Source organism: Alternaria infectoria (genome assembly GCF_024043175.1).
Source record: "Alternaria infectoria strain BMP 0036 chromosome Unknown scaffold_4, whole genome shotgun sequence".
Lineage (NCBI taxonomy): Eukaryota > Fungi > Ascomycota > Dothideomycetes > Pleosporales > Pleosporaceae > Alternaria > Alternaria infectoria.
This window is the reverse complement of record NW_026250693.1, coordinates 2,062,953-2,089,903: the sequence shown is the minus strand read 5'-3', so window position 1 is coordinate 2,089,903 and position 26,951 is coordinate 2,062,953. Positions and strand designations below refer to the sequence as shown.

Genomic DNA, 26,951 nt, shown 5'->3' with positions numbered 1-26,951 from the left:
GACGGCGGCGTTCCCGCGATGTTACTGCTCCTCTGTAATACAAGCCGGGGTGGTCTCGTCTGGCGGTCCAGTCTTCCTCCTCCAGATTCATCCCTCTGTCAGGAAGGCTGTGTTCGTACCGTTCTTGGTGGCTTACTGAAGAATGCGAAAGCGATGCAGGAGCCGTGACTTCGACTTGAGAGCATTCCGAGCTCGACAATCGTCGGTATCGACTTGGTTGTTTTATAGCCGTCTCAGCATTCTTGCCTGCTTTCGGGACGCGTTCCCGGTCTCGCGGCAGCATCTGTATCGCAGCAGCAAAGGGTGGGAACTCAGGCGTCGCAAGGTCAGTCGCATTGAGTTCGCTGATGCTATGGAGCGTGCGGCGTCTTTCCTGTAACTGTTGTAGGCTGGTTCGATGCTGAACTTTGAGCGATTGAACCTGAGGATGAGGCTTCTGGAGAGGCATGTTGAGGATCGGTTTTCCTGGAAGAATGCCAGGTTGCTTTCAGATGCTCTAGTCAACTCATATGTCGAGCTCGAAGGGTTATAAGGTCTCGCTGAGTGCTTGTGAACTCCTGTATGTTTGTACCGATGCCGCGTGCCTTGAAGCGTATTATCGGTGATCTCGGAACTGAGCTGCATATTGTGCTACGAACCCTGCATACTTGCCAAGCGAGCATTCGTCAGCGGTGTGGCCGTCCAGTTGCCGTCGCACCTCGAATGGGTCTTTGGACAAGCAGACGTGGAACGGGGACACGGATTGCTTTACGAGTAGCGGTCAGTGTAGATGCTGCTGTTCACGAGGAGTGACACGAACGACTTGGCATAGTCTCGTATATTCTGGGCAACATAACATCACGCCAGTTGACGCGAATAGTAATGCGGTGGGGAATCGTTGAGTTGCTGCAGCGTGCGAGCTCGAGTCGAGACCTGCGCCTTCAATGTGTCAATACCACCGAATCTCGCATCTCCAGAAATTCGGGGCTTCGCTAAGTCGATCATGACTGCGATGAGGCGGCTGCCGCAGATCATCTCGGGAAAGCCATTCCTTCGTCGAGCCAGCCGTGTGGGTGGAAGCGCGTGGCGGACAGGTGGTCCGGCAGGGTCAGTCATGTTGGGTCCAGTATGACGGGAAAGCAACATCACATCGCGGGTACAGCAGCCTAGAATTGCGATCTCATAGGTCGCAGTGGGCGCGCCACCACGCTGGGTTCGGTGCGACGAGGTACAGCAGGGGAACGGGCCGTGAGATCGAGACGCTTGTGAAGACAATGTAGAAAGGAGCTATCGTGCTATGCGAAGTCCGTCGAATGAGAAGCGCGTGAATCTCAGCTGCATTACCGACGATGATCAGCATCCTTTCACAACGCAGTGTAAGGCTCTTGTGTGAGCCAAGGCCAGCATAGCTCCCGTGAGATTTGGCAACTCTAAGACATCACATCTTTTCGCTTCCTACAAACTCAATACTCGAAATAAGCGAAACTGCTCGTGTAGACGCACATCCAGGCTCGGTTGCGGGGACACCGGGGACGCCGGGCCGCGATCGATGAATGGGATGCGAGATTGGTAGGCGCGGAGACGTTCACTTCATTGGTGTTCGCTGCCCATAACGGTATCTGGTGTCTGGTGTATCTCTATCCTCATTAGCCTTCCTGGGCGTGCGCATCATCTCTAGCTTCTGTCGGTCCATCTTGTGTCGAGACGTTCTTCTCTCTTTCCAGCTTCCTTGCCTTCATGTCCGCCGTCATCCGGCTCATCCTCGCGCGTATCTCATCCATTCTGACCGCCATATCATGCGTGTTGGGGCTGGGATCCCGATTGTGATCGACGCCAACATCGAACTTGTCGCGCCCAGGTCGCGGTGTAGGTACGCGAGGCGTGTTCGCGTCATGCTCGGTCTGCGCATCAGCCATGGCAGGCCGAGGGGAACCTGGATTGCTCGTGCCATTAGCCTTTACAGGAATCCTGCTGTTAGTATAGATTGAAGAGCAGGTACTTCGCCGAGTAGTGGCTACGTCGTCCCGCGACAAAGACTGGGCTGAGTCCGAGCGTAAGTGGGCGGGCGACGGGGTGGACGCTCTAGGTATCAGTCTCTTGATGGACTTGGGCGGGATGGGCGGAGCGTGTTCTAGATCGGGTGAAGGGCCGCTGTGGTCGTCATCTGGCCAGGTCTCACGCTGTAACCCGTTTGTCCGGCGACTGTGAATAGCAGAAGCCAGATGGTGCAACTGAGATGCTGGCGCGACTCTGGATGCAGACATGCTGTTTCTGGCTGTCGATTGGCACCATCCCAGGCTTGCTTTCGTCGGCCGGGCATAGTTGGGCGCATTCGTGGTAGACGCAGTCGGCCTCAAGCTAGCTGTTGCAGGCTGGGCATGGCTGGGGGCGCTCGCTACGGCCGGAGTAGGCTGACTCCCGTATTGCACCGAGGCAGGTGGAAGTGATGGCACAGGCGTAGGCGACTGGGATAACTGCGGGTATCGCGATGTTGTTTGCGAGGCCCGTGGGCTGTCGCGGATTGAGCTTGCTTGCAGGATGGTCGAAGCACATCGCGGTCGCGACAGTGAGGCCAACAGGCGCCTGCTCAGTGAAGGCGAAGTGCGGCGGCATCTGGAGATGGCGCTAGGCAACAACGTGGTGTTAGTCATACTGGCAGGTGCAGCTGGTCCACTTGTAGTCGCGACTTCCTCCTCAGCACCGACGTACTTCCTCATGACAAGCTCCACCTGAGCAGCAACATCGTCAAAGTCCAGCGCTTCGATCACATCGAGCGCTTTCACCTTGTCGTTCAAGGCTGCGCACCACTCATGGCTGATCGCGTTCTGAGATTGGGCTATCCTCTTGTTGCGAGCCACGATGTCCAACCAGTCCCGATACGACTGAAGCCCTTTCTTCATGTCTACGCAGGCTTTCGCGATGTGCTCCTTACTTACAAGGGCCCATGGTTCTGACGTCTCAAGCGCCGCAACGTTCGCTGCGTTGCTGGTGATCTTACGCCAGATGACCAGCAGCCTTTGTAGGTCGCATCCGACGGTCAGCAAGTTATTGCTACTAATCTCAAGTACATCTCGTACGTCGCCGCAAATGTTATCAATGGTGCTGGAGTCCACAAGAAGAGCGAAGTGAAATCGTTCGATGCTGTTGATGAGCTCGTTATAGGGATCGACGGATAGATCAGAACCCGAGGGCGACTCGATGACGGTAGAGATCTCCGAGGTCCGGGGGCTTGGGGAAGCCGGGATCCAGTCATGTGTGGGACTTCCCGCACGTGTATGATGAGGGACCAGCGTCAGTGGGCTTCCGAATTGGGTGGTAGTAATGGTCCTCGAGGAGGAGACGGTGTTGGCTGTCGAAGAGGATGATTCGGTCTCGGGACGCTGTTCTTCCTGCGTATATTGTGGTATCGGTGGAGCGACAGGGGCAGGAATCAGCAGCTGTGTGCTCAGCCCCGTAGAAAGGTTGTTGTCCGACTCAAGCCTCAACGCACTCCCAGTCGCCTCCGCATCCTTTGATCGACCGTCACGGTTGTGAACACGCTCCCAGAGGCCCTTCGCCGCCCGCTTAGCCCAAGATTCCTTGACATCGTGGCCGTCCTGACCTTTGCGCGACGCCGCGTCAGCATTACTGCCCTTCCAAGCCTTTCCAGACGGAACGAACTTACCTCCTGCGACTGTATTCGCACGTCTGCGCCATCTCCGCAGGCCGCTATTCTCTGCGGCATCGGGATCCATTCGGCGGGTAACGAAAGCGCTGAACGCACCCATTCCGTCGTCGGCGAACTGGGTATTGGAAAAGGGGAGAGCACGCTTATTGCCGCGATTCAGGACTGATTGCTGGAGGAGGCTGCTCGTATGAGGTGGGGATTAGTTGTCAGTACGTAGATGGAATGTGGTGTGAAGCTGTCAGTCGCGCAATATTGCGGGTTGCGCGCATACGAGACCCTCGCCATTGTGGCTCTCGTTACCAGACATCTCGGTGTGGAGAGGCATGACACAGCGGCTTATTGGCTCTACTCGCTGGTCGCTGGTCGATTTTACGTATGCTGCAAGGGTCCATGAAGCCTTTTCGTGGCCAGCGCAATAGCAAATCTACCAGTTGTTAGGAGGTTGGTCGGCCTCAAGATATTCATTCGAGCGTCTGCCCTGCGCATGTCAGTCTGTCGCAATATGCCGGATGACACTGGGCAACTGCAGGCTGCGGGCGCTGACAAGCTGCTCCGAGCGACGCCGCGCAGCCTGCATTCGGTACCAAAGTATACACAGCATGGAATGCGACCGCCTCGCCAACAAAACGGGAGGTCATTATCGATTCTTTTATTGTCGCATGCTATCCGAGCCCCTACAAAGCAACCAGTGTAACTCCTAAACGCTCAAACATGTATCCCCATATAACGCTGCCCCGTTGTTCGCGGTCGGCGCCGGCTGCGGGGCGGGTTCGTGACGGTCGTGGAACGAGGGGGAATGCAACATCCATCAAGCACTATTCACTGTTAAGTTCAGTTACTACGTGTCTCGCCAGGACGCTGGCGAAGAAGAAAAGATGAGGGGGGCGATAGGAGGGGTGGTGTTGAGGCCCAGACTGCACAGCGAGCGCGCACGATGTCATTCGAAGAAAGAGGGTAACGATATTCGTGTTATTGGCTGCGTGATGCCAATTAGCACTCGTCCATGCTCGTCTTCTAATAACACTTCGTCGCCTTCGCTCGCTCGTACAGTCATGTATAGGCTCGATGTAAGCGAAAGGGCGAAGGCAGGGGTGGACTTACTACAAGCTCAAAGTCAAATCGCCGCGGATACTCGCTTTGAGTTCAATCTCAATCTCCAGATTCGCCTCGAGCGTCAGCTTCAGTCCGTCCTGGTCCTTGAGCTCGCTGCCCTTTTGCTGCGGCTCCATGCGGTAGGGCTGGTTGGGGTCGGTGCCGCGCATGGGGATCTCGCCTCGCATGGCGCGGGCATATGTGACGGGCCCGTCCATGGATGTGCTGTCCGGGCCGATACGCTCGAACATGCCCATCTTCTGGAGATCGCCGTTTGCGTCGGCTTCCTCGAGGGCCTCTAGCGACGTCGTGTGCATGTATTTGCCGTTCTTCTTGTCTTCTTCGATGCGGTTGCGGCGGGCGCGGCGCGACGAGGAGCGCGACCGGGCGGATTGTAGGCCCGCCTCGCGCTTGTCCTGCTTGGCCTTGTTCACAGCCTTCTCCTGCTGCATCGTCGACCGCTCGTGCGGCTGGTTCTCATAGTCGGAGTCCTTGTCGGCCATGTCGTCGGGTATCCTTGCTATCATGCAAGGCCTCGGGCGGTTGGAAGAGGCTGTTCTGGATGGGGATTGTCTGCGTGATGGAGGTGAAGAATTGCGCAGAGGTGTCGAGGTAACGGCGATGGATGCGAGCAAGATGTGAAGTCAGCAAGGTCGAGCAGCAAGCGGAGCTACTACACGCCTACGCACGCCACGACTGGTACGGGCAGCTCCACTCCAAAAACAAGATTACTCGCAACGGCCTGGTCCTCTGTAGCCCCCAAAGCAAGGACGCCGCCGCCGCAAGCTTGCACCCCTGTCTTTTCATCCGTCGTACCGTCTCACCGTTTCAGGCTCGCTACGGATGACGTCAGGCCCACATCGAGCGACACCAGCGATTGCGTTCCCAATCGGGTTGACAGCCGCTGCGTGACGTATGTCAAGGCGATGCATCTGCGCGCGTCTTTGCAAGTCGCCCGACATTTGCACACATGCTGACGACGCGTGCAGCGATGGCGAAGCACAACCAGTCTCGCGCCCACGCGAGTGGCTGGGCCACCCGCCGATCGCTTAACGCGGACCGTTGATCTCGCGGGCAACGGCTGTGCAATACTCGATCCCGGGCATAATAGTTGTCAAGTTTAGACGCAGGCTCGGATAGCTTACTTCATACTCAATGAGTTGACGTCGCATGCACTCTCGGTTACTGGGGTATTATTACAGGGCCTGGTAATAACACGCCTAGTAGAGACATCCCCTGACGCTGCGATGATCATGACGAAGTTGGATGAGATTACAGAATCACCAACGCCATCAGTATGCCAGCGCGATGATTCAGCAATGAGTGGTGGTGCAAGTTGTTCATTGTGTCGTATTATACTGCAATACGTATCGTAACACTACATGCAAAACTCCAAACCAAACGCCTTAATGATCTCCCAATATAGCAAGCGATGCGTTTCGTGCATTCATCCTCGACCGTCTCCTAGTTACTGCGCAAAGTTAGCATTTGGCTTCGGTGATGAATGGTTGCAGGCTTGACTTACAGCAATCCAAGCGTGAGATCTCCGTGGATCTTGGCCTTCAACTGGATCTCAATGTCGAGGTTGAGTTCCAGGCGCAGCCTCAGCTGCTCACCTCCGTCCTTTCCACCCTCTTCTTCACCGCCGCCGCCGCCGGTGAGACCTCCGAGGGCCTTGCCAGCGGTGTCGCCAACTTGGTTGACAGCGTTACCAGCAGTGTTTTGAACCATCTCGCCGGCTCCACCGACTGCATCGCCTCCGGGAACGTTCTCGGTGATGTCGTCTAGCGGACCTCCGCCCTTGCCGCCCTTCTTTTGGCGCTGGCGGTTGCGACGGCCTCCAGATTGGGACACGTCGGATCGCGCATCAGACTCGGCACCGGAGTCTGCGCCTCGTCGGCCACGGCCACGCGACTGGCGGCGTCTCGATTGCGACTTTGACTTTTCTTGCTGGGGTTCGTCGGATTCGTTGTCAGCGTCGCCGCCGTTGGTTTGCTTCTTGGATTCTGCGTCCTCTTGCTCAGCTTTCCCTTCGCCATCGCTTTCGGGGGCAGGAGTGGCGTCAGGAGTGGGCTGCTGTTGAGGCTTCTTTCCGCCCAGCTTCTTCGGCGTCTTCCTTTCGGTTTTCTTACTCGATGATTCCGCACTGCCCTTTGCGCCTACCGAGGCGTTGGCATCCGCGTTTCCCTCTCCGGAGACAGACTGCTTGGTCTCTTCAACCGTGTCCGCCATGGTGTTGGTTGGGTGGTCTTTGGGTGGGTGGGAAGTAGTTAGACGGGTGATGCGTGACGAGCTGAAGGTGCTTCGGAAATTGTTGCGAGTCCAGAGCCACGGCGCAATTCGTTAATAAGAGAAAAGCGGCCTGGGAACAGGAACCGGTTTGAAGCTTCAAGGTACCTGCTACCCCTGCCGCACTCGAGCCACCCGTCATGCAGTCTGACGCACCATGTGGCACCCACATCCACCCCACCGCCAGCGTCCCAAAACTTGACCCCATCCCTGCGCGCTGCCAACCTGATTATTTTAGATCTGAAATCGTGCTTGCGACAGTCTAGCTGTTCCGCTCAACCCGATGCGTTGCGAGCTCGTGTGCCTCTGGTCTCGCTTGCTCGTGATTGGCGCGCGCACCAATTCCAATGGCGATGCATCGAGCAACGCGTCAGCTGAATGCGCTTGACATCAACGCTTTGGGACATGCTGTGGCACGGGCGAGGCCTCGATCAGTGGTCTGGCGGAACGTTTACCCATAGGGTGCGGGAGACCGTTTAGTGCTGGCGTGGAATTGGGAACGCGTCTTCATAGCGCGCACAATAGATCTGAGGTAGCGCAGCGTCGAGAGACTCCCGCGATAAATTCGATATCATGAGCGTTGTGCTAACGATCGTTGGGAAGACGCAATCGCGGGGCGCACCAGATCTTCCCCGATGGCCGGCCCGAATTGCGCCGGTCTGGCGGGTATCGTGACGACGGCATTTCCATACGTACCTTCCCCAGAGCTCAACGAGAGCAACCAGTCAATTGGACACCAGCATACTACTATTCCAGCATGACATCCCCAGAAGCTGCAGATGCAGCCGCAAAGCAGCGGATCATCAAGCACATGAATGCAGACCACCACGACTCCGTACGCGCCACCCACTTCATGCACCGTTGATGTCGAAATCGAGTTCCAGTCCTAATCTTGACCATAGATACGCCGGTATGCCGAAGCATACGCTTCCAAGTCCATGATGCAGAGTCGCTCGGCGCAGATGGTCGACATTGATCTGAACCAGATGGTCTTGAGCTGCGGTGGGCAACAAGCTGTCATCGCCTTCGATCCACCGATGAAGGCCATGCGCGAGGCTCGCGAGCGGCTTGTTCAAATGGACAAAGATGCTCTCCAGACCCTGGGCCGAAGCGACATCGCCATCACAAAGTTCGTTCCTGCGTACATGCGTCCTGCTCATCTGTGGAACTTTACGCAATGCGTACTTGCCCTGCTCTTGCTACCGCGGGCGGCAAACTGGCAGCCTGGATCGCTTCTCTATGACACCGTGTTGTATCCTGTGCCAGGTTTTGCGAGCTTCGTCGCTCGAGTCGGCTTCACGGTTTGGGCCATCATGGTACCTATTCACATGGTTGAAGCGATCATCATGGCGAGGAAACTTGCGAAACACGGATGCACATTTCTTGATGCGGTATGGTGGAAGTGGGTGGGCACGTGTTTTATTGAAGGGTTCACGTCATTCTTCAGGCTGAATGCGATGATCGCGGAGAAGAAGAAAGAGAAGGACGCGAAGAAGCATTAAGGACTACAGAGTTTTTCATGCGAAGGTATCCTTCGTAGTGTAACATCCTCAACTCCATGAAATATTCTAACGGCGATGCGCCCATATACCATACCAGGCAGGACTTCTTCTTGGCGTTCGATCGAGCACTGCGAACGTAATTTGAATTCATCGAGTTGGTTTTACAAGCAACGGTACATACTTGTGAAACCAACTAGATGAATTCAGGATAACGTTCGCAGAGAACATTCTTCATATAGTCTACATTATACACGTCTCTATATTATTAGCAACATACGCTCCCGTTGTGAAAAGTTCATCGCATCTGATGCGTTTCAACATGATAAGCGCCTCATTCGCTTGCGTGATACCCAGCTGTCTCACAAATCCTATACTCGCCTTCCCCGTCGAGATATCCGACTTTCCATTTTGATTTGGGGATAGGGATGCCGGTGGCAGACAAGTAGTTTGTGCTAGCAACGACGTCGGTTTTGTGTGGATCTTGTTGCATGGTAGACTCATATTCGACGTATTGCGCACAACTGATTGGTGCTGAGTTCTGCTCGTGGACGGTACTGCCAGACTACAATCATGTATCATGGGCGCTACATTGGTCAGCATCGAGCAAGTTTGTTCGGGTCGACCACGAAAACGAAACAGCAAATTTCCAAATTCCAGATAATACCCGCGTCTTCGTCTTCCCATCCCCGTTCTTGCCGACACACTTAACATTCTAGGATTAATTCGAGCTAATCGGGCTGACACCTGGCAACACGGCGCACGAGAAGCCTTGCCCCATACCGCCGCGATGCCTTCAAAGCGAAAAAACGACGCAATCACGACTGCAAAGCCTGCTAAGAGAGTCAAGACAGGCGACGCCTCTACACGCACACATCCTCTCAATAAGCCGGCCGGCGATGAGATACCCGCCAACGGCAACATCAAGAAGATAAAGCGCAAACAGACCCTCTATCAAAGCCGACCATCATCCACAGCTACAATAGATGGTACAGCGTCCTCTCCATTCATGGCCCTACCAACCGAACTGCGCTGCCAAATCTACAACTACCTAGCAGCCATCGTCTACGATCCCATTTTCCCCGAGCCATGCATCTGCAGCTGGGAAGTATGTCGGATGCCAACCGCACTTCTTCAGCTCAACAAGACCATATACGAAGAGGTGAAGCATCCCGCGGTACAGAAGCCGTTACAGAAGGTCAACGATGAGCTTGTGCCCAAGATGATTCTCGGCCCGACGCGCGCTGAGATAGACCCTGTGTATGTTGCGCTCTCGGATACCTTCCATCTCGCCGGCAAGCAACTGCGTACGTACCTAAATGGGCCTCAAAAACACAGTACTGCGGTCAAATACGTCAGCTTGAAGATCGCGTCTTGGTACAACGACACGTATCTACCACAGCAAGTACAAAACGGGAATATGAGGGCTTCCAGTGCGCATACCAAGTGCAAAACCAAGCACTTGTACAAGTTTGTCAAACAGACTTTGAGAAGAATGGCGCTTAGGAAGACTTGCGAGGTTCGCATTCGAATCCTGAACCACCCACTGGGGCCGCTTCATAAGCGAATATATAAGCTCGGTGATCCATTCTGTAACTACACGGAGTACGAGAGATTGGCTGCGAAAGACACTATACGGCGAGCTCTGAGTGTCGGGATGAAGCGCGAACTCAAGACCGTGTACACAGCAGCGCGCGCAGACGCCCACAAAGGTATTCTGAAGATGATGGCGAACCACTTTCGATCGCAGGGGATGAACATCACGTTCTCGGTGGCGCGCGCGAGAGATCGGGGCTTGTTTGACATGGCCAAGTCACTCTGTTAAGTGTTCTGTCGAAGGGGATATCGCTGCACCCGCTCTCATCACTCTCCAAGGCAGCACGAGGATGTTCAGTAGTTGGACAAGCCCGACAATGTACCCTAGAATTACACATCGTGCATAACTCTTCTGATCCTTTGCCGATACCTACGTGATAGTTTCAACCGGGAGGTATGTGTAGGACCAATCGAGTTTCTTGCTGTCAGCTGGGGTCCTTGATACGCGAACGCGATGGCGGGCATGGCTGCTGGAGTTGACTGTCGCGTCGAAATTGCAACAATGTGAAGATCGGAACCTTCCGCTACGGGAATGCGCGATAGGACGTAAGCTGCCGGCCATTGCAGTTCACATTGCTTACGCAACAACGTGAAGATTGAGAGCATAACCTTCAACGATAGCGACAAGGCCGACGTGGGCAGCAACGATCTAACGAGTACGGTCCCAGACTCTATACCGAGATCACTGTGCCATCCTCTACTGGTCGCTATACCCTCATAGCACCGTATGAGACCGAATGCAGTCTCCATACACGTGTTGTCTAGTTGTATTGTGACGTTGTCTTCCTGCCGTGCACCGTGGCGCATGTTCGGTCGCGCGTTCTGGGAAAGTTCGTAGGGGTATACGGGGGTACATCGCGCCCAAGGAGAACGGTTCGCCATGCTCTGGGTGACATCAGTATCCAGGTGCAGTTTGCATTGCGCACACCCATGTAATCGTATCCACGTCTATGCCGTTGTCGATGTGTGTCAGCATATGCGCTGGAACGTAGTCGGAAGGCGGCGGTTGGTGTTGATGCATGAGGCCACGGTAATTGAGAGGGCACGGAGATGTGCATCGGCGATGGTAGGAACTCAGACATGTGATGTGGTGAACATTGTCCCCTCATTTGCGATGCCTCGGTTTCAAGACTCTCGGCGAGCAGGTTTGGTACCTAGAACCTCTGCTTCGTTGGGAGCCGATATGTAGAGTGGATAAGGAGTTGAGCGCTCAGTTCTTTCGGTTTGAACCATGAGTGAGTGCACGAGACTTGGAAGCAACGTGTCCTGCGGATGTGTCTTGGGCAGCGCGCTGGGCCTCTCTCAGATCCTTGTTGTTGGAATGTCCGATGGAGAAAAAGTTCGGCATTGCCGGCCATCACGATATGTTGTGGAGGCCATTAGAGACTGTTGCGGAGACCATGGCGACTAGTACTGAACCGTGGAGTATGGGGCTCGTAGTCCAGTCCCTGGGGTCAGTGCGGGTATGAGGGGTGTTGCGACGCGCACAGGATAACCGCGGTCGCTGACTTCGCATTCGTATAGTATTTCTCTGTCGGCAGGGAACAGTCTAGTTGGGTCGCGATGTGCGATGTACGTAGGTGGTGTTCTCGTTGGGTTGTTGGTGCTCACGTCGGCGTTGCCGCTATCGATAATGACAGTGTTTCAAGGAGCCGCTAGCCGTTCCCATCGACGCTATGACGTCGATGCTCACGCCTCACCACCGTGTTGGCGCCTGTCGAACCTTATTGATGTCCTAATTCTGTACCACACACGACCACACTCTTCTTCCTCTTGCTACTCTTTCTCCCCGTCATCGTAAATACCTTGTTGCAAACCCTTGACTGTACTTTACGTCCTTCTCTGGCATCTCTCTGGATTGTACTTACTGAAAGCATTACCACATACTTACAAATCCTCGAGAGCGTCGAGTAGCGCGTTGCGCACGACGGCTCATTCGACCTCGCGCACGGATATAGTACTCCGATGGTGTACTGCTAATACTCTGACTTTGACGACCCTTCTCTACAAACCCTCTTCAGCCTACGATCTGTCGCACAAAATCGATTTCCACAGATCGTGAAGAAATTCCGGTTTATTAGTGCGAAGATTCCGGTAAAGTTTGACATGGATACGCTAACGACGTCTAGGTCACTCTAGGTATGAGACTATGATCGGGCTTACGGTGAACCCTCGACATACACGATGCAGGCTCATGTCCTATTATCAACAAAAGTATTCCTGTTATACAGCGATGAATTGAGAGACCTCTACGCGAACAAAAAGCAACGATGACGACGGCGATGCGCGATGGGAAGGTTAGACGTAGCTTGCAGCGGGCCGTTCGCCTCGACCCGCATCCTTGGCTATATGTCTCGACACCACGACCCAGACTCGTCCAGAACACGCAGCGCTCGAAACCCGAAGTGCGCCCGTGCACACAAGCGTAGAATATTGCTTCCACTGAAGGGTCATACCTCAGGCCAAGTGTATTTGGTGGCTGCAGGAAAAGGCCCTTCCCAAGTTGTCTTCGCCCAAGCTGAAGTTTGGTGTGTAGTATCAACGGTGAAAGAACCTCTTCGCCAGGACTAGCGCTTCCGCATCTCTACACCGACGTAACGCCGCTGGAATCGTTCGATATCCGCAGCTTGAACTCCACGGTTGTAACGGCGGCCCACTTAACTATATATGTGAGACCGTACCCCAGAAAGCGGCAAGATCTATCGGCTGCAGTTGCCCACCTCCAACTCTTGAGCTGTCTTATTTCTTCTTATCATCTCTTGTCTCCTCTCATACTCTTCTCTCGACATCTCCTCCTCTCTTGGCCCAACCTCTTCTCTTGGCTCAAAGTCTTGTCGTGACTACTACTCATCCTCAAAAAACCCTTACTCGAGCTTCACTCAACGATCATGGAGGACGCTACCTGGAAAGAGACCCGACCAGGTCGATGGGAGCGCGCGCAAACCTACCTCGAGAGAATCAACATACTCACCCGCAACGTCCCCAACGCCATCGGCCGCGACAACTGGGCCAAGAACGCCGTTGCCAAACTCGAATTTCACCCGGACATCAAAGACCCTGCTGCCTACCTGCGGACGGCCTGGAAACAAGTCCGCTACAACCACCCGGAGATTGCCGCATTCCCATACAACGGTCGATACATCTACCGCGTCGGAGACGAGCCCTCCATCGCCTTGTGGGTCTCGGCCACATTCTCCGTCGCCGAGGGCAAGACTGTTGACGAACTGCTGGGACGGATTCCACGGAACGAACAGATGATGTGCTACTTCCTTCCCGACACATCCGAAGTCATGATCTGGTCGCCGCACTACCGCGTCGACGCCCGCGGCGCAATCTTCTGCCTCAACCACCTCGTCGAGTCTCTGGCCAACATGAACCCCAACTTAGTCTTTGGCGGGTGTGCCAAGAACCTGACGCCGAGCATGGAGTTGACGCTCGGAATCGGGCACGAGAAGACACCAGAGATTGAAGCGCAGGCCGAGAGCCGTCTCGCAGCACTAGAGCCCCACAAGCCAGCCCTGGAACTGACACCCACGATGAAATCGCAGAGACCGGGTTACACTCAGCGACACTATGTCAAGCTGTCCAAGCGCGACACTAAGACCGTCATGGATAGTTGCGAGACGCGCGCTCTCGCCATCGACGTCGCTCTGCACGCCGCCCTCATCAGCTCCGTAGCCAAACTCGCACAAACAAAAGAAGCGCGAAGCTTCATGGCCTCGTTCCACTCCAACCTCCGCACTCTGATTCCCGAAGGCGCGGCGCCAGAGAACTCGCCTACAAGCTACACCAGCGTCATCACCACGGAAGTCATCGTCTCGCCGGAAACCGACTTCGACTCTTACTACTCGCAACTCGCACCTGTCTACGCCGCTGGCTACGCGCCGTACCTCCCGTCGTCACCGTTCTTCCACCAGCGCCTCGAAGAGACGCTGTACGTCAAGAAGTGCGAGGCAGACGGATCACCGCAGCCGCGCTTTGCTTTCCTGGGCGAGGTAGACGAGCAGGTCAGCAAGAACATCGGCGACGGACTTGTCAAAGTCAGGGACTTTTGGCTGGGCGCTGAGACCCTGACGATGCGCATGATGGTGCACACGTGGATCTGGGAGGGCCAGCTCGTCCTCAGCGTCTGCTTCAACGAGAGCTATTGGGATAAGGAGCAGGCGGCGAGTCTGCTCGGTGGCATGGAGGATGCGCTGATGGGGGTTGCGCTGATGAAGAGTTCGAGGGTTGATAGTGCGTCGGGTTCGAAAACGTCGTTGGTGGATGTCAAGTTGGCGGAACTGACGATATAGACTGCTTCGACCGCGGATTTCAGATTTGATAATCTCTATTTGTAGTGCACGATACCATGAATAAGAATGTTTCCTCCTGTTAACTCACGCAAATGCATGTGATGTCGATCGCCTGAGATGTAGTCCGTATGGTGATGAAGTTTGATGTGGTCCGCGCCGATGTCCGCGGACAAGTCCTTCAAGCGTAGCGGGGCGATCCCCATTCCTTCCGGCCCGTGAACATTGCTAGTCATGTCCGCATCTGGATTTGAGTTTTATCGCTCGTTGCCTAAGGCATCCAACTAAAAAGCTACTATCTAGGCGTACACGTGAATTCAGTCGTGTGCAGCGGAGCAACGGCTAATCTGTTTAAAGCCTACCGAGAGAACTTGACTTTGCGTGAGTTTAACCCACCACCCGCGCAATGCCTCGTCGTACATGTTGCGCAACATATGCTGGATGTACTGTCTAGTCTACGAGGTTGTGCCGAAGTCCGCTGTGGCCGACAACATCCCGCGAATGCCGTCATCGCCATATTTCCTAAGACCAATTGCAAAACTCTGGAGACTCTTCTTGATAGCCTCTTTTCCTTGAGATTCCATAAAATCCACGCATGCGATCGGGTAATCATGAGTCATCTTGAGGGTGAAATGTGGTTTCAACTTCCACGAGTCCATGATTCCGTCGTCCCTGTTTTCATCGTCGTTGGCCTTAGGGTCGCTTCGACATAGACCAGCATACCGTCGAGCGTCTTTCCAATTGGTTATCCTACTCTCAATCCCATCCTTGTCAAACCACAGCTCCATTCGCTTAGAGTAGGGAAGCACTCCAAAGCTATGAGTATGGAGTGACAGGAAAATATCGTTTATCGACACACGTCGTACTACAACATGTATGTTCTCTTGATCGGGTATCTCTTCACCGATTCTCCCCGGTACTCCAACATTGGTACTCGGACAGAGCAGTATATCGCGAGATGTACAGTCCTTGATTATAGCACGCCAATCGGCGCAACCGCCCCGCGGGCAACATCTTTTACGCAAATCCAGTCCGCGGGCATAAATCTTCCGCAAACTCAGTCCGCGAGCATAATTTGTCGCGCGCATAGGAATTGACACTTGGAATCCGAGGCTAAACTTGAAAGCGTCCTCGACACTCTCGCGCGTGATTCCGAGCGCATGCCACAACAACGTCAAAAGATAAGGACAGGCCCACGCTGAAAAACGGGTGGCCGACCTGAAGAATAAGCCAAAGGTGCTCTCAGTATAATCGACTGTAAATCTCTCCTGCCCTGTCACAGAGAGTAGACTGTAGATGCGATCTCGAGGATCGCGGCATTCCAGCGTGCGACCAAGCTGGTAAAAGATGAACCAGAAGGGTATCGCTGAACCGTGGCGGAAGTAGGTCCCGTTCAGTAGCATCTGAATCCTCCTCAACCGTGGATCATCCTGACAGTGATGCAGTAGCTCTTCCAAAGCGCGCGTTTTTGCCACGCTACAAAGGAAGATGCGTTGCGGACTCCGGACCGATAATAGCTCCTGAACAGTCCAGGCGCGGTTCCAGTAAGGGTGATTTGCCAAATCAGTCGTACAGATATCGAAGAGATCATTCCTGTCCTTGAAGCACCCGTCGTTGGAGCCAACAGCTGATGCCGTGTCCAGCGCAACCCATATGTCACCGTACCTTCTCAAACCAGTCGGCCCAACACCTAGGAGACCTTTCCTCTTCACATAGCGAGTCTTCTCCGAGACGGCAATTGCACGCTCTATCTGCAAAAAAAGGTCTCGGATACGATTCTCTTTGCCATCACCAAGCCACACGAGAACCTCTTTGGCGTTCTTGTAGATATCTCCTATCCGCTGTACCTGCAGACTCTTCTCGACATCATCGCTTTGATTGATACAAAGCGCGTCGATCCAAAAGTACTCACCGAAACTGCCATGGCTCGCAAGTTCCAGGAAGTCATAGAGATTTTTTCCAACTTGCATTTCTTGGTTATTTATCCTAGTTGGACAGGGCCCCTCTTGGTAATTTACCCAAATTGGGTAGGTTTCAGATTGGTCTCCCCACGTGTACGAAAGGCATCTGTATGCTGTACCCTCTGTGTCTTCCCACAGCTGAACGAGGACCTGACCAAAGGCGTCCGGCGCTATTACTCTGAGCAAGCGCACTGAATTTGGATTGACCAACGGTTCATACACAAATTGGGTTTGACCAGTTGGATACATCGCTTCGCTGTCCGTTGTTGTAATCTGAAGGAAGAGCAGTGACAGTCTAGCGACTCGGTCTTGAACTTAGGCTCAGAAGTTGGAAATGAGCTGATGAAGGCGTAAGCGTTGGCCCAAGACGCGGGAGAAGCTGTCTCGTTCTCGATTTTCGCAGGTGAGCTAGAGGCGGTAACACCCAGGATGCGAAAAGTCGAGCGCGCCTTCAACTTCGAGCAAGCCTATTTTTGAACCCGGCTGATCATTGAAAGTGCACTTCGGTACACTGGTGGTTGCGACAGCGTTGACGTAGTTCGTAGAGTGCCGTCTTCAACACCCCCAGCTTGCAGGAGAGGCTCGAAGGATGCAGACGCCAGTGATTGAAGAATGAGAACTCGCGCCGAACTGAAAGCCGAGCCTAGCCTTCTACCAGGCTGCTCATGTGGAATGCGCTTTCGCACGCGAGACAATTGCGATACGGTTGACGTGGTTCGGTGAGTGCTGTCTGTAACACCACCAGCTTGCGGGATGAGGCTGGCACGATCCAAGAGCCGAAAGATTAACGGAATGATAACATGAATGCTGGGAAATGTAGCTCAGGATGGAAGAGAAAGATTAGACTGTGAAGAGTTGCGGCCGTTGTTGTAGTAGGAGCGATAGGCGTCCAACCGTGCGCTGCTTGCCTGAAGCCAGCCACATATCACGTGTGCCGCCTATGATTCCCGAGGTCGCTCCGAGGTCAGCATCACAACAACAACACCACGCATTCACCATCATCCTCATCACAGCAAAACATCCAACAAGCGATCAAAAAGCGGCTCGTATTGATATAGCCAGTCCCACTTACTCTCAATACTACATACGCCTTTTCCGCCATGTAGTCGCCGACTCACCAGCCCGTCCCCCCACCTGCGACAAAGGAAGATGATAACGTAACCGTGTGGTAGTTTACCCCGCTATATAAAAGTAACGCCAAAATAGGGATATGAGGTATCGTGCAACGAAGCCAGAACAAAAAAGAGATAGATGACGACGATAGCAGATGAGTGTGCAATCATAATGTTTGAACAGCAAACAAAAGCAATGTCGTTATAAAAAATGCAGTCCGCTCCGGGATAAAATGGGTATATGTGGTGTAGATAGTTCCGAGATGCGATGTGGTGTAGATGCGACGTCTTGTAGATGGTGTGGATGACGTGGATGTGGTGTGCTCAGATGCGCACAAAGTTCGTGGTGCTCGCGGCGGCTTGGTAGTTCTGTGTTGGAGGTAGGGAGGGCAACGAGGGCAGGGATAGACGCCCGGCTGTAGTCAAACACCTGCACTTAGCTTATCTGATCTCAACATGAAAGATGAAGATAAGAAAAGCTGCGCGCTAGGGATGGGTGGGTAAGTAGGAGAGAAGCACTAACGCTCTCGGAACCATCTTGCGATCCTGCTCTTCTCGTCGGCTCTGCCTGCCTCGAGATGGGTGCTGCGCTCGTAGAGCTCCTAGATGATGTCAGTATATTGGAGATACCAACAGTGGGGAGGACTTACTTCGTCGTCTTTGTTGATCTTGATGTCCAAGATCAAATTCCGAATCTCTTCGCACCTCTGCCAATTCGGGTACGGAGTTCCTTGCGCGCGTTGTACTCCGACGATGACTTCGCCCATGATCTCAAACTTCCGCCAGTTGATCCGTTCCTTGCCGACAACTCCGCCTGGCGGTGGCTCTCGGCTGTCGCGCTTCCCTACGACGCTTTCCAAGACGCTGACGCCTGGGTGGGGTGCGAACGCAGAGTCTGTCTTCTTCTTGTCTCCGACGAAAGTTGAGTTGCCTTCCGAAGCCGATACGAGGTCGCGGCGGTGTAGTGGGATATATGGTATGCGCTCGCCGGAACTATTCTCCCACGCCAGTCGGTATGCGGAGTGCGACTTGGTCTGGCCCATGAGGATGTCGAGCTTCCAGAAGTCTTGGTTGGTGGCCTGAGGGACCAGCTCCCGAGTTGCTACCAGTCGTCCGATGGCGGTGCCGTTGATGCCTGCCATGACGGCACCCAGCATGTTGTAGTTGTTGAGTTTCCGAAGTTGTCGTGCAATCTTCATCCACTTCTCCATCATGAGCGCCCTGTGCTTGGGCTTGTCGCGCAGGAGGATGTAGTTGGTGACGAGGTAGGCGACGTGGTTGAAGTGCTCGGTCATGCGTGTAACATTTTCGAGATTCTTGCACCGCTTCTTCTCTTCGGCATTCAAGCTGACGTGACGTACAAGATCGCGTGGTCGTACCGAGGAGAACATGATCCAGTCTATCCGGGTGAGTTCCTTTGCGATGGCTTCGTCCGATTCGCCCATAAGCTGGTGCCACTGAATCTTGGACATGGGCTTGATTGGGTTGGGTTCCAGTTGTCGGGCGAGTCGCTCGTTCTTCTCGACTTGGGTAAGCAGGATCTGCGATGAGCCCATGGAGCCGTTGGTGGATGAAGCGCCACCGGTTACGCTACTGCGGGCAACCGAATTCCGTGCCGAGCTGCTCATGGACATGTGGCCGAGTGCTCTTGAGAACTCGTCCTCGTCGGAGTCTTCGTCCAGGACGTTGTTGTGGAATGTCGGTATGTTCTCGTTCTGGGCTCGTTGGCGGTCGCTGCATGCCCAGTCGGTGTCGTCGTCCTCGGTGACCATTTCAAGATCGCGAATAATCTCCGTTGCGGCGACGGAGAACTCCCGGTTCAAGGCCAAGGACGAGGCAAACCTCCGAATCAGACGGCGTGTGGTGGGGTAGGCAAAGTCACCGGGATAGTAGGCCACCCAGTGTTGCAATATCGACAGGTAGCGGAGCTGGGCAATGATGCGGATCATGGGCAGTTCTTTGTCCTTGTTCTGCGACTCGAAGCGCTTGATGATGGCCTCTAGTAGCTGGCCCGGGGTTGCGAATCTCCGATACAGAGCCAGGAACACGGAGACGAACTTGGAGTCGTTCTTGGACATGGGCTGGGCGAGCAGTCGGTCGACCAGCTGCTCGAAGGTGTAGCCATTCTCATCCGACGGCTTCACCGACATGATGCTTTGGCCGGCGTCCGAGTCGTTATCATCAGACTCCTGGGAATCATAGCCGGGGGACTCTTCAGCGTTGAAAAAAGTTTTGTTGGTGTCGCTGGGCTTATAACGGTGGCCCTTGACCTCGCTTGAACCCCGTTGAAACCTCATGGAGATCTCCGAGCTAGCCCGCTCGTGCTTGCGGCTCCAAAGGTCCTTTTGGGTGATTGATTTCACGGCGGAAGAGTTGGCCCGGCGCCGCGCCATGGAAGCCTGGGACCTGGCTGCAGGGGGTCAATGACTTGCACCCTGAAATGGGCATTGGGGGCATGGAGGGGCATTAGGGGCATTGGGGGGCACTTGGGGCATTGGGTATGGGCAATTGGGCGTGTAACAAAAGGAAATGAGCCACTTACGGCGCTTGGCGGCTATGGCCGCGCGAGTGATGACGGACAGGCATCCTCGGTGCGTCTCCGGGGACGACTCGGAGGTCTGAAACACGCTCACGTCTCCAATGAAGGACTTTGCTTTCTGCTCCACAACTTGCGGATCGACCTCGCGGTGGGCGGGGTGCTGATCGCACTTGCAGGCGACGAGGATAAAGGGCAGGTGAGCCTTGGACAGTGTGCCTGGACTCAGTCAGCATGTCGCGTACGAGGCGCGTCGGCTGACGCGATGGCGGGGTACGCACTCAGCATCTCCGGAACCTTGCCCAGGCTCTCGTGGTTTGTGACGTCGTAGAGGGTGACGGCGGCGTCCATGCGCGGCGTCGCGAAGTCATGGACCGTCTCGGGCCACTTGATGATGCTGCGGTCGCCGACGTGCACGTCGTTGAAGGTCATCTCGAGGAAGCGCACGACGTAGGGGGTGCCGTCGATGGTCATGCGCCGCGAGCAGGAGGTTGTCGTGGCCGTGTCGGGCAGGCCCAGGGCGCGGCGGATGAAGGTGCTCTTGCCCGAAGTCCGCGCGCCGATGACGGCGATGTTGAGGTCCTGCATGGTTGATGCCGAGTCGCTGGTGGACTACGATATGTGAGTACTACGATCCACGGGTAACCCCCAACACATCATCTACTCACGCTCGAAGGCTCCGACGCATCCAGGGCCTGGCGGTCCTTGTGGTGGGTGGGCGAGAGGGGCCCCTCGGTGTCGGACGACGACTCGGCGCTGCTGTCGCCCTCCTCGTGCTGGGTGGAGAGGGTCGTGGGCTGGGGGAAGTGGTAGCGCTGGAAGAAGGCATCGTCGGCAATCTCATCCGCCTCGCTGGCCTCGTCGGTGCGGTCGAGCTCGCTCTGGCCGTCGGTGTCGCTCTTGGGCACGTTGGGAGCCGAGTATGCGCGCGTCTTGATGCCGGGCCGCTGGGCTGAGGTGCCCGCGCTGCTCTCTCTGCGCGGCGGCTGGGCGGCCTGTGCCATCTTGCCCTTGTCTGTCGGCTTCGAGGGCGGCGCGTGGACGGCCCTGCTGCCTCCCGTGGCGGGCATGGTAAAGGCGCTCACAGCGAGGGCGGGCCCAGGTCAAGGCGTGTGCGACGGCTGGCGGCCAGGCGCAATGGGGACATTGGGGGATTGAAGGCGCTGGGGGCAGGCAGAGGGCGGGCTGGGGTTCAGCGGTGTCTAGGTAGGCGGTCGTGAGGCTACGTCGTGTGTACGTCGTATGTACTGGTATGCAGTATTTCAGCGGGGAGAAGTCGAGTTCATGGCAGCCAACGGGGCCTAGCTCGCCTGCGCCAGACGATGCGCCCGCGTCGCTAACCAGCTAGCCTGCATCCCACCCTCTCCACACGACAATGAGACGCCTGAATCGCTGCATCCAAACCCCTTGGCCGATCGCATGCCCTTTCAGATGTCGCCCTCAGATGTCCACCCACAGCCATCCACCCCAACCATCCACGACCTGGCTAGCTGCCCGGCCTCTGCGGCCCGCCTGTCACCCTTCATCTCGTCTCGCTCCGCCGCACATGCTTGGACGCCTGCCCGCCAATCATCGGCCCTTCTGCGCCCCCGTTTGCCCTTCCGATTGGCACAACCCGCCAACCTTATCGTCTCATACAACCTTGAAAGCTCCAACTCTGACTCCATCGGCTCCAAAACTTCCGCCGCCCTTAGCTCCTGCTCTCCAAACTCTCATCGCTGCTGCTGATCGCCATGATCGCCAGCTACCTTCGTGTTCTGCTGTCCGCTCCCCCACATCCCCTTCAAGTCATATCAGTAAACAACCTGGAGCTTAACATACGACATTGTATTGCTAACTTCCGCTCTTGTACCAATCTAGCCTGCAGCGCGTCTATTAAATTCCTTCCTTGCTCAAACGGGGCGGGGTCTTTACTTCTCCCCCCAGCTCAGCGCTGTGGTTGGACGAGGCGGCGAACCACAGTGCTCCGCGCTTGTACCAAACGCGCATGTAGCTGACGCCGCAATAGAACCCGCAGCTAATGCAATGTCGTGCACCCAGAGCCCTCGTCACATCCGACAACACCCTGTCTGATGCAACCCTCCACCACTTTGGAACCGCCTGCAGAAAGATGCCTCTCAGCAATACATCACATGCGCCGAGTAGAGGCACAGCTCAAGTCACAAACCCTTTTCAGCGTGACAAACTTCTTTCAGAAAGCCCTGTCCCCCTTTGCACCTCGGCACCCACTAGCTCATACTATATTGATCTGCGCCCAGGTGCCATATCTCCGACTGATCGGCGCTCAATTACACGTGTGCAAGTCCAGAGCACGATCAACGGTCGGCTGATCCCTTTGTCGTCTTCGCACAATCTATGAAATGACTCGACCACCCCAACAGCTCCCATGTCCGACACAACACTTATCACGCACTTACAGGTCGCATGTGTGCCTGCAAATGGTCTTCGTGATAGAAGGGCAAGAACACATCCCGCCACACCAGCTGGTCAGGCCTAATCGTCATTAGTACAGCATACGAGCAAGAAACTTCAGTTGACTTACAGTTTCCCCTTGGGCTCCAGGTCAAATTTGCGGAAGACATGGCCGAAGCCGAGGCGCAACTCCGCCCAAGCCAGGCTGCGAAAAGTTACCATGTTAGCTTCGGATCTCGTCTGAAGTTACCGAAGATCAGACTCACTTGATTCCCAGGCACATACGTGGGCCGCGCGAGAAGGCGACGAGCCACTTGTCCAGCTCCGCAGATTCATCGAGCCAGCGCTCGGGAACAAACTCCTCTGGCTTTGGGAAGATATCGGCGTTGAAGTGGACGAATGTGCTCCCACACGATACAATGGTCTAGCACGCAATCAGCACGTGTCTTTGCGTAGAACGGAATGCAGACATACCTGCGGCGGCACTTCTACTCCCGCTATCGTTGCACCGGCTGCGGGAACGATGCGCAAAAGGCCCGCGGTAACTCCCGATGAGAGCCTGAGCGACTCCTTGATGACCGCCGTCAGATACGGTACCCTTTCGAGATCGCGGACCGTGGGCTCGTTTCCGATGAGAGATGGCCATGCCGCGGATAGTTCCGACTTGAGCTTTTGCATCTTGTCAGGATGCTTGAGCAGGTGAAAAGCGCCGACCATGAGGGTATTGCCGACGGTGTCTGTGCCACCAAACATGAGCGCTTGGGCCTCTTCGTACAGGCTCTGAGCCGATGGAATCTGCTTGTCGCGATGCGCTTCCGGGTCCATTAGCCGATGGTAGATGGTCATGTTGTGAGGAAGAAGTTTGAGTTTCTCGGGGTCGTCAGTGAGCTCGTTGATCTGCTGCGAGAGTAGCTTCAACATGTCAGTAGGCCGCTGCCCCAGCGAGCGAGGGACATACCTGGTTTAGATCGATCATGCCCGCTGTCAACGGGCTAAGCTTCTTGGACAGATTAGGCGGACATTTCAGTATGAAGTTCTTGAACAAATCAGAATACTTGAAGTACATAGCAACAGGGGTAGCCGCGTCAAGAGCCACGACAATGGGCGCCTTGAAGTCAGGCTCATCCACCGCATGGATGGATTTGCCAAAGCAAAAGGTCGTAATGACATCTATACTCATGCAGCGGAATGCGTAAAACAGATCAACACTTGCGGAAGCCTTGCTCTGCCGCTCAAAGGCTGCACAGAGAGCCTTGGTCTTTTCAATCAACAGACCCTCGGAGCTCTCGATGGCAGCCGGCGAGAAGGAGCGATTGAGCACATCCTTGCGGTTCTTGGCCTCGGCATACGTGAGATAGCCGAAGCTAGATCTGTCCTCGTTAAAGCTCTTGTAGAGCGTCGCTTCCTTGTCCCAGCGATTCCTGTTGTTGTAGATGTCGTGGTAGGCTTGGGGGTTGGCAAAGTGGAGCTAGGCCATGATGGTTAGCGACACGTGGTGGCACAAGAGTGGAGTTCACTGCATTCTCGCGATGCTTCACACACCTCGTTGGGTCCAATACGAACAACGTCGCCTATCGTCGCGCACCACACGGGTCAGCGTTGCACATTTGTGTACTGCGTGCCAGGTCCCTCGTACCGTATTGCGCATGCAGCTCGACCAGGAAGTGGCAAAAGGACCGGTTTGCGATGCACTCAATATACGCTTTCCAGTATGTCGTAGCGCCGGCGAGAGGCGGTCCCGGAAACTTGGCCAGCGGATGGAAGTAGACGTTGTAGGTCACTGCGTACAGCACGTAGGCCAGCAGGGCTGTCAGTCCCGCGGACAGCAGTACCGCTGCGCTGGGTAGGGACTCGACGATCGGCATTGATTGGTGGGACAGTTCGCCGGGCGCTGTGAGGATAGTAGGAGGATGAAGTTGACCTCAATGGTCGCGCGCAGTTCTCGCAGACGAGTCGACGACGGCATCCGCCATCCCCACTTCATTAAGGACAACTCTCCATATTGCGGACGACCGCGGCCAACCGGAGCACCTGGCTGATAGCGCTGGTGTCTGGCCGGTCGACTGTCTGCATGCGTGCATGTCGCCGGCGTAGAGCCGCGGTCACACGGCTGTCGGGAGCGAAAGGCAGTAGTTCGAGCTGCTGGCCTGAACGTTGCAATCGGTACAAAAGGTCACGCTAAGTGGTGGCAGGGCGACCCTCTTGTTCGCACTGTTCCGATACCTGCAAACCCCTCGCTGCGACAACCATCCATCTTGCGCCTCATAAAACATGGCCGACATTGGAGCCCAGATCGCTCATGTAAGCCGTGTCCCCACGCGAACGATTGTCGCGTTGCTAACACCAGCGTCCAGGACTCGGACGAAACCGACTCGGCATTTGGCGACGATTCGGCATCGTAAGTTTCCCAGGATGACGAACCCGCCAACCAGCCGTCTTCTGACACGGACCGAAGCGAGACCACCTCCCTGAAATCGGCCGTATACAACTACAAGTACCGCAACGGCCGGCGATACCATGCATACAAGGAAGGATCATACTGTGGGCTGCCCGCTCGTTCCATGCCAATGCTGTTCCTAAGTGAGCACAGGGGGGCCGAATGATGAGACATCGGCAGACCAGCTCGATATTGTGTATGGCATGCGACTCATTTGGCGAAGGACGCGTGTTGACTGGATTGGGTAGTCACCACATATGCCTCCTCTTACTCGATGGCGAGCTGTTCCTGGCACCCATATCGAAACAGCCCATGGTACGTTTGGACTCAGACAGGACACCATGGCTGTTGGCTTCGGGCTGACAATCGGGTACTCTAGCACGTCTTGGATCTGGGGACTGGCACCGGTATGCAAGGAACACCCTGATCGACGAACGAAAAAGCTGACCAGTCAGGAATCTGGGCTATGTCAGTCTCACGTTCTCGCATGTCGACCGACAAACTGACGGGAACCCAACAGCGACTTTGCGGATAGATACCCATCGGCCGAGGTACGGACAAATATGCGACGAAGAGTCCGCGACACCACTCTGACAAGCTCAGGTACTCGGAACGGACCTCAGTCCCACGCAACCCTCCATGGTCCCGCCAAACGTCCGCTTCGAAATCGACGACTTCACCGAACCATGGCTCTACAAGAAAGACCACTTCGACTTCATCCACATACGATCCCTCTTCGGCTGCGTAGCCGACTGGCCCGCCTTCTACAAAGAGTGCTATGAGTATGTCCACACCCCACCACACCCCAGAAACAGCACCACAATACTAACCCCGCGCCCCAAGCCATCTCCAACCCGGCGGCTACATCGAACAACTCGAATTCTCCGTCGTCCCCAAATCCGACGACGGCACCGTAACCCCCGGCTCCATCTACGACCGCTGGGGCAAGCTCTCCCTCGAACTCGGCGACCGCTTCGGAAAGTCGCTGCGCACCGCCGACGAACAGCGCGCGGGGATAGAAGCAGCAGGCTTTATAAACGTCGTTGAGCATCGCTGGAAGTTGCCGGTTGGTGGCTGGCCGGCGGATAAGCGGTTCAAGGAGCTGGGGCAGTACAACAGGATTAATTGGGAGCAGGGGATTGAAGGGTGGAGTTTGTATCTGCTTACCACGATTATGGGGTGGACGAAGCAGGAGGTCGAGGTTTATCTTGCGCATATGAGGACGGCGCTGCGGACGAGGGGGATTCATGCTTATCAGGAAGTGTAAGTCGATGGTCATTGAGGGGCTGGTAATGGTTTGAGTCTGTGCTGACGTGTTGTGCAGGTCGCTGGTTTACGGACAGAAGCCACCGCGGCCAAGGAAGGATGATGATGAATGAGATGGCACGATCAAAAGTAATTGATGAAGAAAATCGAAACGCAATTATATTGTCGCACATGCTTTCCACTTCCCCGTGAACCTGACTAGCCTGCTTCAACTCCGATGCCTTCACGACAACATCGCAACCCTCATTCGTCGATCGATGCGCGCAGACAGAGACGATGTGGCACATGCATGCATATTAATTCTCCAACCAAACATATTCTCTACTCTACAGTCGCGCATTACCAGCAATCTGAACCCCATTCGACAACCGCAGCCCAAACGGCAATCCCCTAACATATCTATCCGTGTACGGCACACCCTCCATCTCCGCAAACGCCTGATCAATATCCTTGTACATATCATATGCGTTCATCTCCTCGATCGTCAACTTCTTCGCCTCGTCTTCAACCTTGTAGTTCGCCATTGATGTGTTGCTTGAGAAACCTACAAATCCCTTCTGTTAGTACCTGTTCTTCGAAATGGGATGCTGATGCTGATGCTAAGATAACATACCAATGCGTTCGTTGATATTGGACGCCGCTTTCGCAGCAGAAGCCTGGACTTTTGTTGCGCGTGGCAGTCGCACTTTCTCGTAGACGGCAAGTGATTCTTGCACATCGCCTCTGAAGTAGTTTTTGCTGAAGAGGATGCCCAGGGCGGCTGCGTCCTCGATTGCCATGCAGGCGCCTTGACTTTGGTGGGGCATCATCTGA

General features: G+C 55.1%; 7 protein-coding genes across 7 annotated transcripts; 2 read left to right on the top strand and 5 right to left on the bottom strand.

Annotated features, from left to right (window-relative positions):
* Positions 1-1,625: 1,625 nt before the first annotated feature.
* On the bottom strand, positions 1,626-3,931 carry J4E92_003691 (uncharacterized protein; the record flags this gene model as incomplete). The annotated part of the gene is made up of 2 exons (XM_051495087.1): positions 1,626-3,815; positions 3,923-3,931. 2 exons carry the CDS (start codon positions 3,929-3,931, stop codon positions 1,626-1,628), a joined length of 2,199 nt encoding a protein of 732 aa, XP_051355380.1.
* Positions 3,932-4,746: 815 nt separating this feature from the next.
* J4E92_003690 (uncharacterized protein) lies at positions 4,747-5,710 on the bottom strand (the record flags this gene model as incomplete). Its single annotated transcript, XM_051495086.1, has 2 exons — positions 4,747-5,291; positions 5,707-5,710. The coding sequence occupies 2 exons, from the start codon at positions 5,708-5,710 to the stop codon at positions 4,747-4,749; spliced, it is 549 nt and encodes a 182-aa protein (XP_051355379.1).
* Positions 5,711-6,259: 549 nt separating this feature from the next.
* Positions 6,260-6,970, bottom strand: J4E92_003689 (uncharacterized protein; the record flags this gene model as incomplete). Its single annotated transcript, XM_051495085.1, has 1 exon — positions 6,260-6,970. The coding sequence occupies one exon, from the start codon at positions 6,968-6,970 to the stop codon at positions 6,260-6,262; it is 711 nt and encodes a 236-aa protein (XP_051355378.1).
* A 6,040-nt stretch (positions 6,971-13,010) lies between these two features.
* On the top strand, positions 13,011-14,417 carry J4E92_003688 (uncharacterized protein; the record flags this gene model as incomplete). Its single annotated transcript, XM_051495084.1, has 1 exon — positions 13,011-14,417. The coding sequence occupies one exon, from the start codon at positions 13,011-13,013 to the stop codon at positions 14,415-14,417; it is 1,407 nt and encodes a 468-aa protein (XP_051355377.1).
* A 3,588-nt stretch (positions 14,418-18,005) lies between these two features.
* Positions 18,006-21,093, bottom strand: J4E92_003687 (uncharacterized protein; the record flags this gene model as incomplete). Its single annotated transcript, XM_051495083.1, has 5 exons — positions 18,006-18,089; positions 18,138-19,897; positions 20,030-20,242; positions 20,305-20,635; positions 20,692-21,093. 5 exons carry the CDS (start codon positions 21,091-21,093, stop codon positions 18,006-18,008), a joined length of 2,790 nt encoding a protein of 929 aa, XP_051355376.1.
* A 2,264-nt stretch (positions 21,094-23,357) lies between these two features.
* Positions 23,358-23,957, bottom strand: J4E92_003686 (uncharacterized protein; the record flags this gene model as incomplete). The annotated part of the gene is made up of 2 exons (XM_051495082.1): positions 23,358-23,856; positions 23,953-23,957. 2 exons carry the CDS (start codon positions 23,955-23,957, stop codon positions 23,358-23,360), a joined length of 504 nt encoding a protein of 167 aa, XP_051355375.1.
* A 1,554-nt stretch (positions 23,958-25,511) lies between these two features.
* J4E92_003685 (uncharacterized protein) lies at positions 25,512-26,139 on the top strand (the record flags this gene model as incomplete). Its single annotated transcript, XM_051495081.1, has 2 exons — positions 25,512-25,654; positions 25,716-26,139. 2 exons carry the CDS (start codon positions 25,512-25,514, stop codon positions 26,137-26,139), a joined length of 567 nt encoding a protein of 188 aa, XP_051355374.1.
* Positions 26,140-26,951: the final 812 nt, after the last annotated feature.